This window comes from Lepidochelys kempii, chromosome 3 (assembly GCF_965140265.1).
Source record: "Lepidochelys kempii isolate rLepKem1 chromosome 3, rLepKem1.hap2, whole genome shotgun sequence".
Taxonomy (NCBI): Eukaryota; Metazoa; Chordata; order Testudines; family Cheloniidae; genus Lepidochelys; species Lepidochelys kempii.
Window position 1 is genome coordinate 45,480,428 of NC_133258.1, and position 17,381 is coordinate 45,497,808.

A 17,381-nucleotide genomic window follows, 5' to 3' on the forward strand; every position below is an offset into this window, starting at 1 on the left:
ACTTCCGGGAACACTTCTTCCCTGCTTTCCATTCTATATTCCCTCTTTCTCTACTTATGCGTCAAGTAAGCAAAAGGAGAAAGTCAGCTGCTGCTGAAGTTAAAGAGGATGCAGTAGTCATGGCAATGAGAAATTGCATCACACTCTTGAGTGGTTGTACTCAAGAAAAAGCTTGAAGGGAAGGTCTGTGCTCTCCCCCCCCCCCCCCCCCATTTGCTTTCACTTAATTACATTCCATAAAATAAAAAAACCTTCAGACATTACCAAACCAACACATTTTCCATTCATATGGCAATATACTGTAGATCAGGAATAAATCCCCAGTAATAGTCAATCTGGCATGTTCAGTTTATCCACCAGCATGATACACCACTTTGCACTTTCGCAGCTCCGTCCGTTTGAGGATCTCAGCATGTTTTGCAAGCGTTCCTTATATCTTTGGGAAGGAGGTGCGGGTTCTAACCCCCATGCTACAGCGGGGATTTAAACCCAAGACCCACGGAGGTTCCGGGGCTAACTAGAGGCCACGCAGCCAGTCAGCCGAAAAGCCAGAACTCCGGGCACCCAGCCCCAAGACCACGGCTGCCCTCCGGAACTAGGAAATGGTCGCGATCCCCTCAGCTAGCGGGAGCAGGGCGCTGGGGAGGAGTCCGAAGTAGCTCTCGGTGCAGACGCGGTACCTGGCCACGAGCATGGGAGTGGCAAATTCCCGCAAGCAGCAGCACACCAGAGGCACCACTTGTTGCGTCTCTCCCGGCCATCGAAAAAGCTCCGGCTGCTCCCCACCACTCTTCCCCACAGGAAACAGCGCTAGCTCCCGGCAGTACGCTCCAGCCCCCCCAGGCCTGGACGCAGCACCGCCCCGCCGGCCAGCCCAGAGATGCGCGGCGGATGCACCGCGCGCCCTCTCATGTTCTGATTTTTATTTTAGGTATTTATTTATTTACTGCGTGCAACCGCACGGTCGCATGAACGCTGCCTGGAAACAGCGCCAGGCTCCCTCCACCATCCGGCCGCCGCCGCTTCCTCCAGCCCGCACCGTCTGTCAGCGGCGCCCACCCTAACCACCAGCCGCGGCTCCCACAGGCTGCTGCGGGGGCCCAGCTCGCCGCCGCCACCCCACGAGAGCCGCCGCTCCGCGGGCCGGGCGGGGCAGCACAAGTTGCCGGGCCGCCTGGAGGGGCGGCAGGCGCCCTGCCCGGAGGCTCTGGGGAAGTTTGCCCGGCAGGACTTTTACCTTCTCCTCACTCCGCGAGCAGCTTCGGGCGGCGGCAGCTAGCGCTGGAGGAGGGAGGCGGCGAGGTAGCGGCTGCCGGCCGGCGCTGTCACGCTGCAGAGGCGGGGAGGGAAGGGCCGGGCCGGGCGCCGCGCGGAGGAAGGCGGGGGGAAGAAGGGGAAGTGCGGTCCCCTGAGTAAATCGTGGGCTGATTGTGACGTAACAATGGTGCTGGGGACAAATGAGAAGCGGTCTAGAAAGGGGGGCGCTATGACGTCATGATCGCCAGGGCCAATCCAGGGACGATGGAACGTTCGGGACTCGGGAGCCCCACGGGGACAGGAAGAGACGGGGCGGGGAGAAGGGGGCGAGGCTGGGTGGCAGCGGAGCCTGGGAGCGAATGGCGGAGACGCGCCTGCTGGTGGGCAAAGTGCGATCCGGCGGAGCAGCGGCGCGGGGACAAGGGAAGCACGATCCCGAGGAGCGGCTGGGGTGGCGAGGTCCGCCCCAGAGGAGGCGGGGGCGGTGGGGCTGGGGGAGTCAGTGAGTTGTGGGGCTGGGGGTTGGTTGCGCCCCATCGCGCCCTTCCCCTCTAGGCCCCACCCGAGAAAAGCTGCACAGCCCGGCCCGGACCGTTATGTCTCCCAACCAGCCGGCCCCCTGGGCTGCTCAGAGCATGCCCCACCCCGCGTGAGGGGCGGGTCCGGGCTGAGCTCTCTGCTCTCTGCCGCTGGAAACCCAAACTCTCGGCTCATCACTCCAGTCAGCCGGCGGCCGAGGCGGCCAATCGGGGCTGTTGTCGGGAGGTGCTGCCCAGGCTCCCCCCCACGCCTCCCCGCTGCTAGCGCGGGCCGCTGACTTGGCAGCTCGCAGCGGGGGTCAGCCCAGACGCTGCCCGCCCCCTGCTAGGGTGGCCGGATAGCAAGTGTGAGGAATCAGGACAGGGGATGGGGGTAATAGGCTCCTGTGTCAGAAAAGGCCCTGAATAGCAAGACTGGCTGTATAAAATTGGGACATCTGGACATCTTACCCCCTACAGTGAGAGCGGGTGGCAGAGCGGGCCTGTAATGGTGCAGGAGGTCGCTGCACTCCGCGTGGCTTGCGTTCAGGACTCTGCACAAGGGTTAATGATTCATAGATACTAAGGTCAGAAGGGACCATTATGATCACCTAGTCTGACCTCCTGCACAACGCAGGCCACAGAATTTCACCCACCCACTCCTGCAAAAAACCTCTCACCCATGGGATCCTGCTCGGGCGATGTCTGGAGCAAAGGGGTAACATGTAGGGCAAGGTAGGATTTTGGGCCAGCCTGGCAGTAACCATCCTATACATTCTTCTTTCAGTGTTGCCTGTTGATGTTTTCTGATCACATCAGCACTGCCAAACAGAGAGGGTTTCTAGAACAGCCTGTTATTTAGGTTGCCTGACCCTTTTCCGCCAGTGTCAAGAACACTTGTACTCTGGTCGCTAGCCCTGCTGACACATCGACACTGCTGTTGTTACCCTTGCTGCCTAGATTAAAGCTAGCAAGGGTTTGCCGACCTGCACTACAATCACACCTTCACTTGCATTGTAGATGTACCTCATAAGACCCTGTTTTTAGTTGCTTATAACTTTGCTGAACGTCAACAGTTTGGACTGAAATTTTGCATGCCAAGTATCTGCCTCAGGCTAAATTTTTGGGGAAAATTTTAAGCCAAAACAGTTCAGCTGTTTCTGAGAATGAGATTAGGGAAAAACATAAGCGAGACCTTTTCTTTGAAATGCTGTAGCCTGTGCACTGAGTGAGGCATAGGTCCGGTGGAGAAATATCATGTGATCATATAATTAAAGAGTGTATCATTCATATGCATAAGGAGTTGAATTAAAGTTGCATAGTCAAATGTAATTCTGCCATTTCCTAACATTTGAGTGCTTGACTGTGCAACCTTAATAACATTACAGTAGTTTAATATGGTTTTTGAGTCATATAATAAATACAATTCTAGATAACTATCCGCTTTTTCTCTCTCTCTAGTTATCCAACTCCTCACCAGAATATCTGAGTGTTTACAAAAGTTACAGTATCCATAGTTAAAATATATTCTTGGGTTTCTCTCCAGTGTGCAGGGTACTTAATAGAGAAATAAAATTCCCTTGCTCCCTGCCCTGGGGGTGTTTGCCATCCAAATTAGATAGACTTTAACACACGAAATAAGGACAATAAATAAAGGGAGAGTATATGGGTGGATAAGGAATGTGGTGAATTGTGACATAAACTAATAGTAAGGCTGCAAGTTCGTCACAGAAGTTACGGATTCCGTGATCTCTGTGACTTCTGCAGCGGCCAGTGCGTCCAGCTCAGGGGGCAGCGCAGGCAGCCCCTGCGCCAGGCACTCCGGCTGCTGCTGGGGCAGTCTCAGGCCCCTGCACTCCCTGCCAGCAGCAGAGTTTGGGTGTGGAAGGGGGTTGGGGCACGGGATGGGGTGAGGCGGGTTCTGGGCAGCACTTACCTGAGGGGCTCACCGGAACTGGTGACATCCCCCTCACTTAACTCCTAGGTGGAGGCGTGGCCAGGCAGCTCTGCACGCAGCCTCCGCCTGCAGGCACCGCCGCCACAGCTCCCATTGTCGCAGATCTCAGCCAATGGGAGCTGCAAAGCCAGCGCTCTGGGTGGAGGCAGCTCGCAGAGCAGCCTGCCCACCACTCCTCCACCTAGCAGCTGAGCGAGGGGGATGTCGCCGCTTCTGGGGAGCCACCCAGAGCCCTCCTCATCCCATTCCATGCTCTGCATCCCAAACCCAAACTCTGCTGCTGCTGGGGGATGGGGAGGTGCAGAGTCAAGTAGGGAGCCTGCTGGCCTCACCAACACCGCCCAGCACCAGCAGGGTTCCCAGGCTATGTGCCACCACCCAGACCCCCCAAGCATCAGCAGGGGTCCTGGGCCACATGCTGCCGCCCACCCCACTCCTTCCCAAGCAGCCGGGCCACCCTCTTCCAGCACCCATGGGGCCCTCAAGCAGGGACCACCCTCCCAAGTTTTATTCACTGGTACTTTTAGTAAAAGTCACGGACAAGTCACTGGCCATGAATTTTTATTTACTGCTCACAAACTGTCCGTGACTTTTATTAAAAATACCCATGACTAAAACGTAGCCTTAACTAATAGTAATGTGTGGATGTTGACATCTCTTTGGTAATAACATAATATATTAAAATTTGGGGATAGTGACTGGCTTAGAGTCTAGAATGGAGATCAGTATTTACCTGATGTGTCTCTCCCGCCTCAAAAAGGAATTTCACAAATGAAAGTAAATGAAGGCATCTTGCAGCCAGTCAGCTGAAATTGAGTGAGTATGAGTGAGCTCACCTGAAGTGTTTGAATGAGCAAGTTGTGAGTCTCTTTGCTTGTTAAGATAAATTAAATAAAAAGTTGCAGATCCCAAGAAGAGCTTCACTTCATCAGGGGAGGGAGAAAAGCAGACTTCATGAAATTCATTGAGGATCAAATTTACCTGAGAAGCACTTAAGTCCAGATTCACAAAGGGACTTTGTGCAATGCCTAATCTCTATGTACACTGCTCCCTAGTAGAATTCTCAGCTGCAAAAGAGGCACCCAGGCTCCCTTTTCAAAGCATGGGGGGAGAGACACCTAAGGAAGGGATTCTCAGTAGCCAGCAAGCTGAGCAGGGAGTCACCTAAGCTAGCCGGAAGTGAAATGCTGAGCAAAGCAGCAGCAGCGCATAGGGCCCAGATCCTCTAACGACATTGAGGGATCTAACTCCCATTGATCTGGGTATTAGCCATCTGACTGACAGACCAGAGATAGATGCCTCCTTCCAGATGGGCTCCTCAGCCATGAACACTCATGAAAAATCCCTGGTTAGGGCACTTACTTAGGGTGTGGGAGACTCAAGTCCCTGCTTCAATAAATATTTATACAAAGCAGAACAGCTCCACCAGGAGATGCTGAGAGAGACCCCTAGTGGTTAGGGTAGTCATTGGGGATGTGAGGCTTGGGTAGAAGTCTGGAGCAGGGACAAGAACCCAAGTCTCTCACATCCTAGGTGATTGTCCTAACTACCAGGATGCGTGTACATTTTTCAAAAAAATTCTTGACCTGCTTGCCTCAGGCTGTCTTTTGTACAGATGATATACTGCCTCCCCTCCCCCATCAGTGGTCTGCATCCAGCCCTCCTGCTGTGGGATGTGGCAAGTATTAGGTCCTTGATGTGTTCAGAGCATGCCTACAGGATTGGGCCCCATGGGCAAGGTAGGCGTATCCCCACCACGCTCCAGTTTGAGAATCACCCTTTGGGGCCATCAGGGCATTGGGTTGTACTAGCACTTCAAGCAGCCTGTTTGCTGTGGGGAGGAGTCAACACTTTGCAAATGCTGACCAGTAGGAACATAGGCACCTAGGAGATTTAGATGCCTATGGGATTAGGCAACAGTTGAGTGGCAGTTTTGAGAATGTCAGTGGCACCTAAATGTGGCCTAAAGAGGCAGATAGGCACCTAAGTACCTTTGTGAATTTGGGCCTTAGTTATTACAATGGTGGATGTGATTGAAACCCCCAAGACGGATAGAAACAGTGATTTAGAAAATTCATATGTTTTTAGTAGAATAGAAGGAGAGAGGAATCCATAAAAAAGGTGACGAAGTTCAGGGGCATAGTAAAGAGTATGCTGTAGCATTTAGAAAATAATAATGGAAAATATGGGAGGGTGCAGGGGAAAATGCATTCTCCAGAGTTGGAAAGTTATTCAGTGGTTACACCAGAGATTCTCAAACTATGGTCTGTGGATCACTGGTAGTCTATGGAGAGCGGGCTGATCACGTTACTGGCTCTTAAATACTCTTGAAATTATTGACTAACATTACTGTATAGAAGCAATTGCTGTAGATGTCATGAGGATTTTATGCAGTCGTGACTAGGAGATTAAATGATCAATGGAAATTACAGTAGAAGGGGGAGATAATGGATATTATTTCATATCCACACTATTTAAAATGTTTGTAAATCTCTGAGTTAGAGGCACAGACGAAGAGATCCAGGAGGAAGGAAGGGTTTTCCTTGTTTTCCTCAGTCCCCTTAGCATAGAGTCTACACAGATAAAACAACTTTAAAGGGCCCATCTAAAGCACGAGACTACCTGAGTTAGACGATTGGATTGACACAGTATTTTTGTTTGGGACAACATGTCGTAGAACCATTAGGGAATCATGTTTAAGCCTATGTCACAATTCCCTAATGGTCCATTACATGGACTCACAGAATTATACTTGTAAACAAGCCCCAAGTTTGGTTTAAACTTTTGCAGAAAAACAAGATTATAACACAGTTTGGTTGGCTAGAGTGGCAAGGGTCAATCATTTTTAAACCCAATAAAAAACAAAATAAAATTGCTGTATCTAAAGTAGAGATCTAAGTTAAAGGATGTATGGGGGTTTTACCCTTGGTTGTCCACAACCAGCTTTAAACTGTTTTGCCACTAGATAGGGCAGGCCTAAAACACTCAACTTTTCAGTCCTAAATCACTCTGACAAACAATTACTATAATCTACAAATTGACTATCAGCAGACTATTTAAAAAACATAAACTAGGATTTGTGTGGATGGTAAGGGAGATAGCAATTGCATCTTCTGATTATTGCTAGTTAAGAAGCTTTAAAAAAAATTTGTAACTTTGAAAACCTGCTAAAAAAGGATTTTTACTGAAGTAGTTTTACTTACGTTATTTTCTCCAATTTTGTTACTTCAAAATCTAAACTGGGAAAGTTAGTAACTGGTGGAGTAATTCCATTAGTACTGTAATTATAAAATGCCCTTCACTGCCAGTTTTCAGCAATACTTTGTCTATCATGGCTCTTAGATGGATGATATAAAGTGCACGTTGGTAAGATTCCAAGTTTTATCTGCCAGTTCATGTCTCGGTATTGGACTGGAATATCACTGTAGATCTCTTTATTAAATAAACTGCTAAAAGTAATACGGATTTCAAATTTAGTATTTTATTGTGATGAATAGATTGCAGAAGTGTAGAAGAGAAAAGGGGGATGGGTGATATCTTCCCTTTTAAGATTCCAAACACGTACACTCACACACATTCTCTCTCTCTCTGTCTCTAATCACCTGCTCCTGCATCATTGATTGCATTCTTTTATTAACAGAAAAATTAAAAGGAGTCTATAGAGAACATTGTCAGAGTAAGGATTTTGTCTTGAACCCTAAATTCACAAGGCACATTATGTCTGAAAGACCAAGGCCTACATTTTTAAAAGCATCCAGTGACTTTGGGTGCATGGCTTGAGACTTGGCCATAATTTCCAAGGGGCTGAGTACTCACATTCCCTCGTTGACTTCATCTGGAACTCAGTGTGTTCAGCACTTCTGATAAATCAAGCTCAAGATATCTCAGCTGCAGCCCTTCAAACAAGTTGCCACTTAAGAGGCTCTTAAATTTGAAATCCATTTCTTTTAGACATTGGAGGAATATTCATTTCAGCCTATGGCCCCAGTCCTGCTTCTAATGAAGTCAGTGCGAGTTTTGCCATTGATTTTAATGGGAGAAGGAGTAGGGCTGTTTTTCCACTTTAGCTAAGTTGTCTTTGCATGCCTATAGAATGGAACAGGTGTGTTCACACCTGTAGAGCTAAAATTGGCTTGAAAATGTGCTTTAAATAAACTCACTCCCTGGGCCCCAGCAGTCTGCTGTCTAACACATTTGTGTCTCTGGTTTGTGGATGAATTATGATTCTTTAAAGTGTTACTTTCTCACCAAAACAACTTTTAAAATCTGAAAAATACTTAAATAATTAAGACCCAATCTAGTATTTTTTAAAATAAAAGTATCACTCCAGAGCTGCCTGTAAAAAGGAGAGAAGCAGAAGGCCGGGGAGCAGAGATACTGCTTCCAATGATAGATAGATGGAGCTCAGTAATGCCCTCTGAGGCAGAATGAAGGTGCTAACGGGACTATTCCATAGCAGATATATAAGGTGTGAACTCCATATCTGTCAAGTGCCCCGTCACTGTGGTATAAAAGCACTAAAATGACTCGGAACCCAAACTATAGTCAACTGGAGTTTTTCCATTGCCTTCAATTGGCTTTGCATTAGGCCCAGTCTGCATATGGGCTGCCTGATTGTCTCCTTCTCCCACAACTGCTAGCACTCAAGGGAGGGAGGGACCATTATTGGTTAGTGGAGGGAACGAGGGAGATACGGAAGGGGGGTTTTGTTTTTGCTAGCAGGTTCGCAGTGTGACAGTTTGCAAGTGGCCTATCAGCAGCTGTTTCCCTGCTCACCCAGACATCTCTAGAGGGTACCCAAGCAGACCTTGTTATCAATCAGGAAAAGAGGGCAAGGTCATTAAAAGTGAAATGCAATCTCAGAATTATCCGGTAATCAAAATTAAGCAAACAAACTGATTGTGGTTTAATTATTTAAGAGCCTTTCAGATTTGGAATGTAGCTTTGGTGTTAAGAGTAATACTTTAACCAAAGGCTCAGGCAGAGGTCAGATTTTGGGGCTGTGTATACTGAGGCATGACATCATAGGTCAGGGGTTTGGAACATGCATCACAACTGCACCATGATTGAAAATGTTACTCTTATTAATGACACAATGGCCCCTTTCTGCAGAAATCTACTGACACTGCAGGTAGAATGCTGTGTTCAGTAAGTTATTGGCACCTCATTATCAGAAAGATGTAGATGAAGTAGGAGGAGGTCAGAGCCCAGCAACAAAAGTGATCAGGGACTTGGACAGACAGATTTAAGGAAGTTTAAAATAATATTTTGCATTCATTTTGCATCTTTCATGCAAGAATCTCAAAGTACTTCATAAACATGAGTTCTCACAACGTTTATGCGAAGGGCTGAGCACTTACGGAAATTGGGGAGAAGTCGACTAGTCCTTCATGAAAACAGAACTTGAGTCATGACATGCCAGCTACTGCTGTAGTCATTAGACACACTCCCTCTTTAAATATGTACTATTCAGCTTGGCTAAATGAGGATTAAGGGGGACATAATAAATAACTACTAATATTTAAGGGTATAAATACCAAGGACGGAGAGTAATAATTTGTTAATATTAGGTGGAAATCTCTGACAATAAGAGAACCATGAAACAATCTAAAGAAGTAGTGAAAGCCCCATCCCTGGAGATATTTCAAATAGTGGGGACAAAAAAATGGAAATATATATTTCAAGGAACAATTCTACATTGGTATGGAGCTGGATTGATAGATATTTTTTCTGCTACAATTTTATGTCAGTTTGAAGCCCCAGGCACTGCTAGATATAAATGGATCACATAAATGCTAAATAAATGTTTTAAAATATTATATTTTATTTGATTAGAAGGTCATAGACATCACCATTCATTATTTGCCACTCTCTCATTTAGTCCAAAATCCCCAATCTTATGTTTCATTGGCTTCTGTCCAGGCTTACTTAGGCAGCTTCAGGTTTTTTATCAGCAAGGTAAGGGGGATATGATTACAGATCTCTTTAAATCAAATATTGTATTAAATAAGGTTTAAATTTCAATATCTACTCCCTCTACTGAATACGGTATTTTCTTCTTTTGTACCAACGACAAATGCTTCTCTTCATGCTGTTTGTACAACTGTGTCCAACTACATAATTACTTGAGCCTCGTGGAAAAAGTTAAAATTTCTTTTTGTTTTAATGTTTCTTGCTTGGCAGGTATTATAAACAGATGATTGGCTGAAGTTTTGTTCTGACTATTTTAACACCACAGCACAAGACCAGCTGTGAATAAACTAACCCTCTTTTCCTAGAGATGAGCTAATTACTGGCATTTGTATCTTTAATATTTACTCTGTTCCTTGAGAGTGCTTTTGCTCTCCATCTCATCCCAATGTAATTCATGTCAGGACAGTCCTGCCCCTACTGAAATCAGTGGCCAATTTCCCACCCATTAAAATGTACTGTCATGCCTTGTCTGAACATTTCTAACCCACTTCCTGTGATTCACATTAACACAGAAGCTGCTGCCCTAAGAGTAACTGAAGACTTACTGACAGGGTGTAATGGGATTTTCATTCTCACTTATTCTTTTACATCTCATTGCAGTACTCAGTGCTGTAGGCAAATGATTACTCTCTAAGGCCTGGATTACACCTAAATATTAGATTGACCTGGACCTGAGTTGAAATATCAAACTTACTGTGGATTCCCAGAGCCAGCTGTACCATTTAGAAGGAACAGGTGGTGCCTAGCAACAGGAAAATATATAGTTTCAAGACAACGAAAGTCCAGGTCAAATAATTAAATTCGTATTTCCCATTCCTGCTAGTACATCTTCCTCTCATGTTATATTGCCTTCCCATTTCAGACAGAAACTGTAATTAAAAACCTCCCAGTGTTGACACTTCTTATCCTAACCACTCAGGAGCACATACATATTTATTTGGCATCAGTGTTAGCCCTGCCACCTTGTGATTGCCTTGATCCGAGAAAACAGCAAGCTCTGTGGATCTTTCCATCAGATATCATCCCCCTGGCCCTTGCTGGCAGCCAGTAGAAAATGCAGAAGGAGAATTTTAAAAAGGAAGGGGTGGCTAGAGCCAGAAAGAGACAAAAGCGACATAAAGATAAAAGAAAGGATGAAAGGCAAATAAGGAAGATAAAAACACTGAGTACTGATCATCATGAAAGCACTTTACACGGAATAAACTAAACCTCCCACCACCCCTCTGAGATTAGGAGGTGTCATCAGTAGTTTTTCTATCCACATTTCTATCCACCAACATGGCACAGAGAGGTTAAGTGACCGCCTAGGCAAGGGTATCTGCATCTTCACAGGGACTGGCATTCAGGAGCTTCTAACTCACAGGCCTGTGCTCAGCCTGCTCCTCTCTCTCTCTCAGGGAAAATCCTGGCTCGTATAAACCACAGTGTCTTCCGTGGCAGCAGAACTGGTTTTGTTCTGTTGTTTCATGGTGCAGTGGATGGGCCAGGATTCTAGGGGTACCTCAGCTCTGAGGCAGAGGATCCTGGAGCTTGTCACTCTCCCCTCCCTCACCCTCTGAAGAAGGTGCACAACTGCAGAAAGGCCATGAAGCTTTGTCCTACTTCTCTCTTCCTCTGTCTTTTATTTGTTTATTCCCCCTCACTGTTGTTTCACATCAGAATTTAGATTCTAAGCTTTTCAGACAGGGACCATATCTTTAATTACTGCAGAAAGCAGCTTCTGGGTGCTATAATTGTAATAGCACAAGGGAATGACTTGAAGTTGAAGTATTAACTGAATTACATTGAATTATTGATTGGAAGCCCCATCCTTGACTACATCTTTGTATTCTTTTTGGGGGTATAGTGCGTGGATTGCAGTGTTAATCACAATCCAATCCATGGAAGGAAGGAAGGAAGATCTCACAATTTCAAGGTGCAACACTACAGCGGTGGACTCTGAAATTCAGTCAACGGTTGCTGCACCTCTCCATCTTTTTCAGCTCCCCAACTTATAACAGTTGTTGAAGTAGGATTTGTCTACTGCGTTGTATAGAATAATTGGGTAGGTATGATTATGACACTATATTTCCATGAGAATATCAGCTACTCTAATTTATTCTCCAGGAGCAATTAGTTATAGCATTCACTTTTAACAAACATCACAAATTGAAACCACATGCCTATATATTTTATTACTATTCATGTTTATACAGTACCATAGGTGAACATATTTTACAGATACATGTGAAGACAAGATCCTTGTCTTTATAGTCTAATTAGGAGACAAACACTTCAGGAAGAAATCAAGCACAAAAAGGATGCAGGAGTGGAGATCAAAAATTAAACAAAAAGAAGACGTAGAGGGCCCAGTCCTGCACCACTGAAATCCATGCTACTGACTTCAATAGGCATAGGATCAGGTCCATAATACAATGAATACTCACCAGCTAAGGAGAATGCTGTTTTTCTGATAAAAAAATCTTCTGCAAGGACATCCTTCCCCACTTTTTCCAGATTTTCACTGTCTGACTTTTGGATATTTATTCCTGGAGACTGTAATAGTGCTGATTTTCAGAAGCAATTGAGCACCCTCATCTTCAGTTAGAGTCAATGGCAGCTACACTGAAAAAAGTCAGACTCCATCTGTGATTGTGTGTTCCCATGCATTTCCTTGTAACCCGGCCAGTAGTAAAATGATTCAAGACAGCACCTTTGCTTGGAGCAAACAATGAATCATGACAATTAAATGTGGAAGAGTCGGGCGGAAAGCATTTTATAAATGGTCTGATTTATTCATTTTAAAAAAAACCCAGACATAGCATGTACATAATACCAACAAGGAATCACAACCAAAAGGAATGAAAACCAGCCAGACAAAAAACAGCTGTCAAATGCTTTCAGATTTGCCTTATTCTTAACTTCCCAGTACCAATTTTTGTGTATACATATAACTTTACCACTAAGTATGTTGTGATGGGGTTGTTTCCCTCTCCAAAATCCTAGTGCAGCATGCCTCATTTTCCTTCCTGGATCTTATGTAATGGTAGGAGAAGACTGATGTTCCAAAACAAAGGGCTTCTCTACATGGGGAAATTAACCAGAATAAGTATTCTGCAATAGCTCCCTGTGTGAAGTTAACAAGGTTCTCCACTTCCAAATGAAAAAAGTGGTTGGGGGCTGCAACATTATGTGTTTTTAAGCAGTTGGAGTGAGTGAGCAGGAGTTTCTGTGAGTCCCTGAAGAGAAGTAGAGACAAAAAGGTAGTTACTTTTCAGGACAGGGGCCAGAGTGGCTTATCAGAGGTTTCTGAAAAAGAGGGTTGCAGATAGTTTGTTCCTGCTGCTGTTCAAGGCAACAGGGGTGGTGTACGTTTTTGTAAATAAATTACATTATGACTCCATGTCACTGATTTCTCACCTAAAGGGAAACCACCCTTCCAGGACCCAAATTTTGGCTGCTGCACAGCCAGGGGGCCACCACAATAAAAAATAATCAACAATAACACTGTATTGGTTCATTTAACACTTCTGTAGTTTAATTATCCTATATATGTTCAGACAATACATGAATATACACTCTTCTGAATTTTGGGGTTCTTTGTATTTCTTATTAGGATGCCACTTGGACAGTCTTTCATTACAAATACATTTAAAGACTGAAATCCCAAGTTTTTCAGATCTCTTGCTCATCTTTCCACTTTAAGGTATTTTGAGATATGTGTACCTGACATTTCTTCTGTTCCTGTGACACGGCATTTGGGCTGCAGCTTTTGATTATTCAAACTTCCTGTTTATTCAGTTTATTAAAAGTTTCTATCCAAGCTCTAGCTCTAGGTTTCATGCCTTAATTTAGTCTGTTGTTAAGACCTGCCTATTTCATTAAACATCTGAGAAATTTATGCCCCTATGATCTTGGGCCCAGACCTTGCAAACACTTAAAAGCAAGCTTAACTTTAACCGTTTGAGTCGTCACACTGACAAGATTACATGTGCTTAAAGTTAAGCACACGTGTAAGCGTTTGCAGGATCAGGACTTTGGTGCATGACCTGATTCCTTCCTGGCAAGACTGATACATTAAACTAGCAACTGGAATATTGTGTCAGTGTCTATACATGCCAAATTGTAGTTTTTAAAAATATGATACAGCTCACCTGGGGCCCAAGAGTATAAATTTTACTTTCGCTGGTGAAAAGTCAATAGTACTACTCATGTGAGCAGGTGCCTGCCAGAGGAATAAAAGTTATACAATCTAGTCCTTGATCTTTGACTGTTCTTGTTTCTCTCATATGACTCAATTATTTAAAGGGCTTTAACAGGCTTCCTGTTTCTCTGTGTATTTAGTATAATGTTTTGTCCTTAGCATGTGAGGCTAAGCACTTCACGTTTTGCATAGGGGTGGGCAAAGTTTTTGGCCCGAGGGCCACATCTGGGTATGGAAATTGAATGGCGGGCCATGAATGCTTACGAAATTGGGGGTTGTGGTGCAGGCTCCGGCTGGGGTTGCAGACTGTGGGATGTGACCAAAAATGAGTGCAGTGTGCAGGAGGGAGCTGGGGCAGGGGGTTGGGATGTGGAGCAGGGGGAGGGGAGATGAGGGCTCTGGCTGGAGGTACCGGGCTCTGGGGTGGGGCTGGGGATGCGGGATTGTGGGTACACGAGGGTGCTGTGGGTTGGGACCAAAGGGTTCAGAGGATGGGAGGGAGATCAGGGCTGAGGCAGAGGGTTGGGGCGTAGGAGGTGGTCAGGGTGCAGGCTCTGGGTGGTGCTTACCTCAAGCATGTGGCATGTCCCTGCTCCAGTTCCTATGTGGTTCCCAGCCAATGGGAGCTGCGGGGGCAGTGCTTGGGGTGGGGGTAGCGTGCAGAGCCCCGTGGCTGCCCCTATGTGTAGGAGCTGGAGAGGGGACATGCTGCTGCTTCTGGGAGCCATGAGGAGTGGGGCAAGACCCTGACCCCACTCCCCAGCTGGAGCGCCAGAGCAGGGCAAGCCCCAGATCCTGCACCCTGCCAGGAGCTCGAGGGCTGTATTAAAATGTCTGGAGGGCCAGATGTGGACCCCAGGCCCTAGTTTGCCCACCCCAGTCTAGGAGCTACATTTTTACCATTTGCCAGCCTTAAACATCAGGCTTTTATCCATTCCATTTTAGTGGTGGTCTGTATTTCCTGACATATAAATAGTTGGCTGGTTATTACAACTTTTAAAAAGGCTTAAAACGTATCGTTCTACTTACTAGGCTTGTCTCTTTAGAGTGTTCTGTTATTTAATGTAGAGCACTGTGGCACGCATGAAAGGCAGTTTTCTAAAACTGAAATAAAGTATTGAGGTTGGGATTTGCCTTTTTAAAAAAAATTTGTAACCAAAGTAGGGTTCTGTGATGCTTTTTCCTCATGAAGGTTAATTTAAAAATCCAGGATGTATTGAAACAAAGGTAAAGGCTCACAGAAGGAGTTACTTTCTTTTAACATTGACAAAGACTGTTTATTAGAATCAGGAAAACAGTATTACCTCTAAAGCTACTATGTCTCTGTACCTGTTTCACTTTAGAGCTTCTTTCTAGAACATCAGAGCCTTCAAGCACCCGTATACATACAATTACATCCCCCAAATACCTGTTCAAAAGTAATAGTCATAGAGGAAAGTGAAACTCTTGCAACTGCAGGTAACCCTGGTTGGTGCCAGAAGCTCTTCTAGACAACATGTGAAAGTGCCTCTGCATTCATAGCTGCAGCATCACTACCCGATGCTATAATTACACAAGTTAAGAGTTGTGTATGCTCCAGTTTATTGCTATAATGTACTGAATTTTGGACACAGTCATTGCTAGCTCATTAAAAACTTAAAACCTGCTGCTTCAGTGTAATCTGTGCTAAAACAGACCATTTCAACACTTGATTGTTGCTTTTAATGTGAAATTAACTCTTACTAAAGCTATTTGTTGTATTTTATGATATAAGAGATGTAATAGAGACTGTTCAGAGAATATGCTCACTTATTAATGGAAGCCAGGATACAGAGTTTTTCCACAGGTGTTAACGTAGGCAGGTGTTCATGAAAACCCTCAGTAAAATTATTCCAGTTCTTCCTCTTGCTTTGGCCAACGTTGAGATAGTTGCCTTGGTACATTTCTTGCTTGGAGCATCGATCATATCGGTTAAAAATGTGTGGTGTTTAGATGCTGCTTGTAATTATTAGAACTGGGAGCACTGGCTGTTAGGAGTGTGAAAGGACAGGAAACAGGAAGGGCTTGGGGGAAGTTGAGGAGGCTGAGTGAGAGCTACCGAGGGTGCAGCAGCAGCTTGGTAAAGAGGTTTCCACTTTAAAAATAAAGTCCTGTTGAAGTTTGTTAGTACCTTGCCCGGTTGCTACAACATTTTGGTGGTGAGGGAGGGATCTTCTGCCTCTGAACCCACTTTGCATCTTTTCTGCAAAGCCCAGGTGAGCCTCCAATTGCTTTTACTGCCTGGATCCATATGTTTAAAACTTATCTGCTTGCAATCAGTGCTACAGAAATTTCTGAAGTAAGAAAGCGTGCTCTGCTAATCCACTGTCTTGGAGCAGAACGGCAGCGTATATTTTACACTTTTCCCCTTGCAGATGATAAATATGAGACTGCACTCCCTGCATTAAAGAACTTTTTTGTGCCAAAAGTGAATATAGTAGCTAATCGCTACAGATTTTGCCATCGTGAGCAGAAAACAGGGGAAACTATAATGCAGTATATTGCTTCCCTGAGGAGACTGATTGTAACTTGTGACTTTGGGAATATGGCAGATGAGATGATTGGAGACCAGCTCATTGAGAAAACAACCATGCTTTATGTAAGAGAACGCTTACTTCTAGAACCACAACTTATACTAGAAAAAGCAATAACCATTGCTACTCAGATTAAGTCAGCTGCAGCTGAAGCCAAAATAATGAGCATGGATACAGGAGGCACAGTCCAGGCTGTGACTCCTTTGCAGAAAAGTTCACTAACGCTGCAGACAAACGATTACAAGAGGAAAACTAATGAAAAACCACCGAATCAGCAAATTCAAAATACAGTAAAAGCATGCTTTCGCTGTGGATCCCCACAACACCTTGCAAGCTACACAGGATGTCTGGCAAAAGTAGCTCAGTGCAATCATTGCAAAAAGATTGGGCATTTTGCTAAAGTATGTCACAGCAGCCAGTTCAATCAACAGGTGCATGCAATTACAATACCAGACGTTACTGTGCTGAGCGTGGACAAAATCACTACTGCACATATTCCAGAACAAATAAAGTGCACTGTAAACATTTCCACCATACCCTCAGGCAAATCACATTTATTCAGCTAATGTTGGACACTGGCTCAGCAGTATCTATATGACCTAATTCCATCTATTTGCATTACTTTAAAGATGTGCCTCTTACTGAACCCAAACTTCACTTGGTGTGCTATTTGAAAAACCGTATTCCAGTACATGGCTGCCTCCCAGTAATAGTTACTTTTGGCGATTGCTGTGTAACTGCAGAGTTCTACATTGTCCACAAAGGCACTCCTATCCTTGGCAGAGATTTACTGTCTGCTTTAAATCTCAGGGTATTTAATGGATGAATTGATCTTCGTCAGCAAAGCACTCTTGCGGTACGCACATCAGTTTCAGCTGGGACCCAACACCAGGTTGAGGAGAAACTCAGCTGTGCTTATGGGTTTCTGCATAAAGTTAAAA

At 45.1% G+C, this 17,381-nt stretch overlaps 1 protein-coding gene and 1 long non-coding RNA gene across 4 annotated transcripts in view; one reads left to right on the forward strand and one right to left on the reverse strand.

Annotated features, from left to right (window-relative positions):
* The window catches only part of ELOVL5 (ELOVL fatty acid elongase 5), a 57,087-nt gene extending 55,391 nt beyond the window's left edge, over nucleotides 1-1,696 (reverse strand). The window contains exon 1 of one of the 3 annotated variants that reach the window (XM_073336261.1): nucleotides 1,238-1,696. Coding sequence is in view for 1 of the 3 variants with exons in the window: in XM_073336260.1 (XP_073192361.1) it covers nucleotides 265-277 (13 nt within the window). In the remaining 2 variants the exon portion in view is untranslated. Of the gene's footprint in view, nucleotides 1-264; nucleotides 604-680; nucleotides 702-1,237 lie in introns of those variants that run through there. The other 2 variants (XM_073336262.1, XM_073336260.1) reach the window with 2 other exon arrangements.
* LOC140908661 (uncharacterized) lies at nucleotides 580-13,513 on the forward strand. Its single transcript, XR_012157947.1, has 2 exons — nucleotides 580-931; nucleotides 11,552-13,513. It is a non-coding gene; the product is annotated as an uncharacterized lncRNA (long non-coding RNA).
* Nucleotides 13,514-17,381: the final 3,868 nt, after the last annotated feature.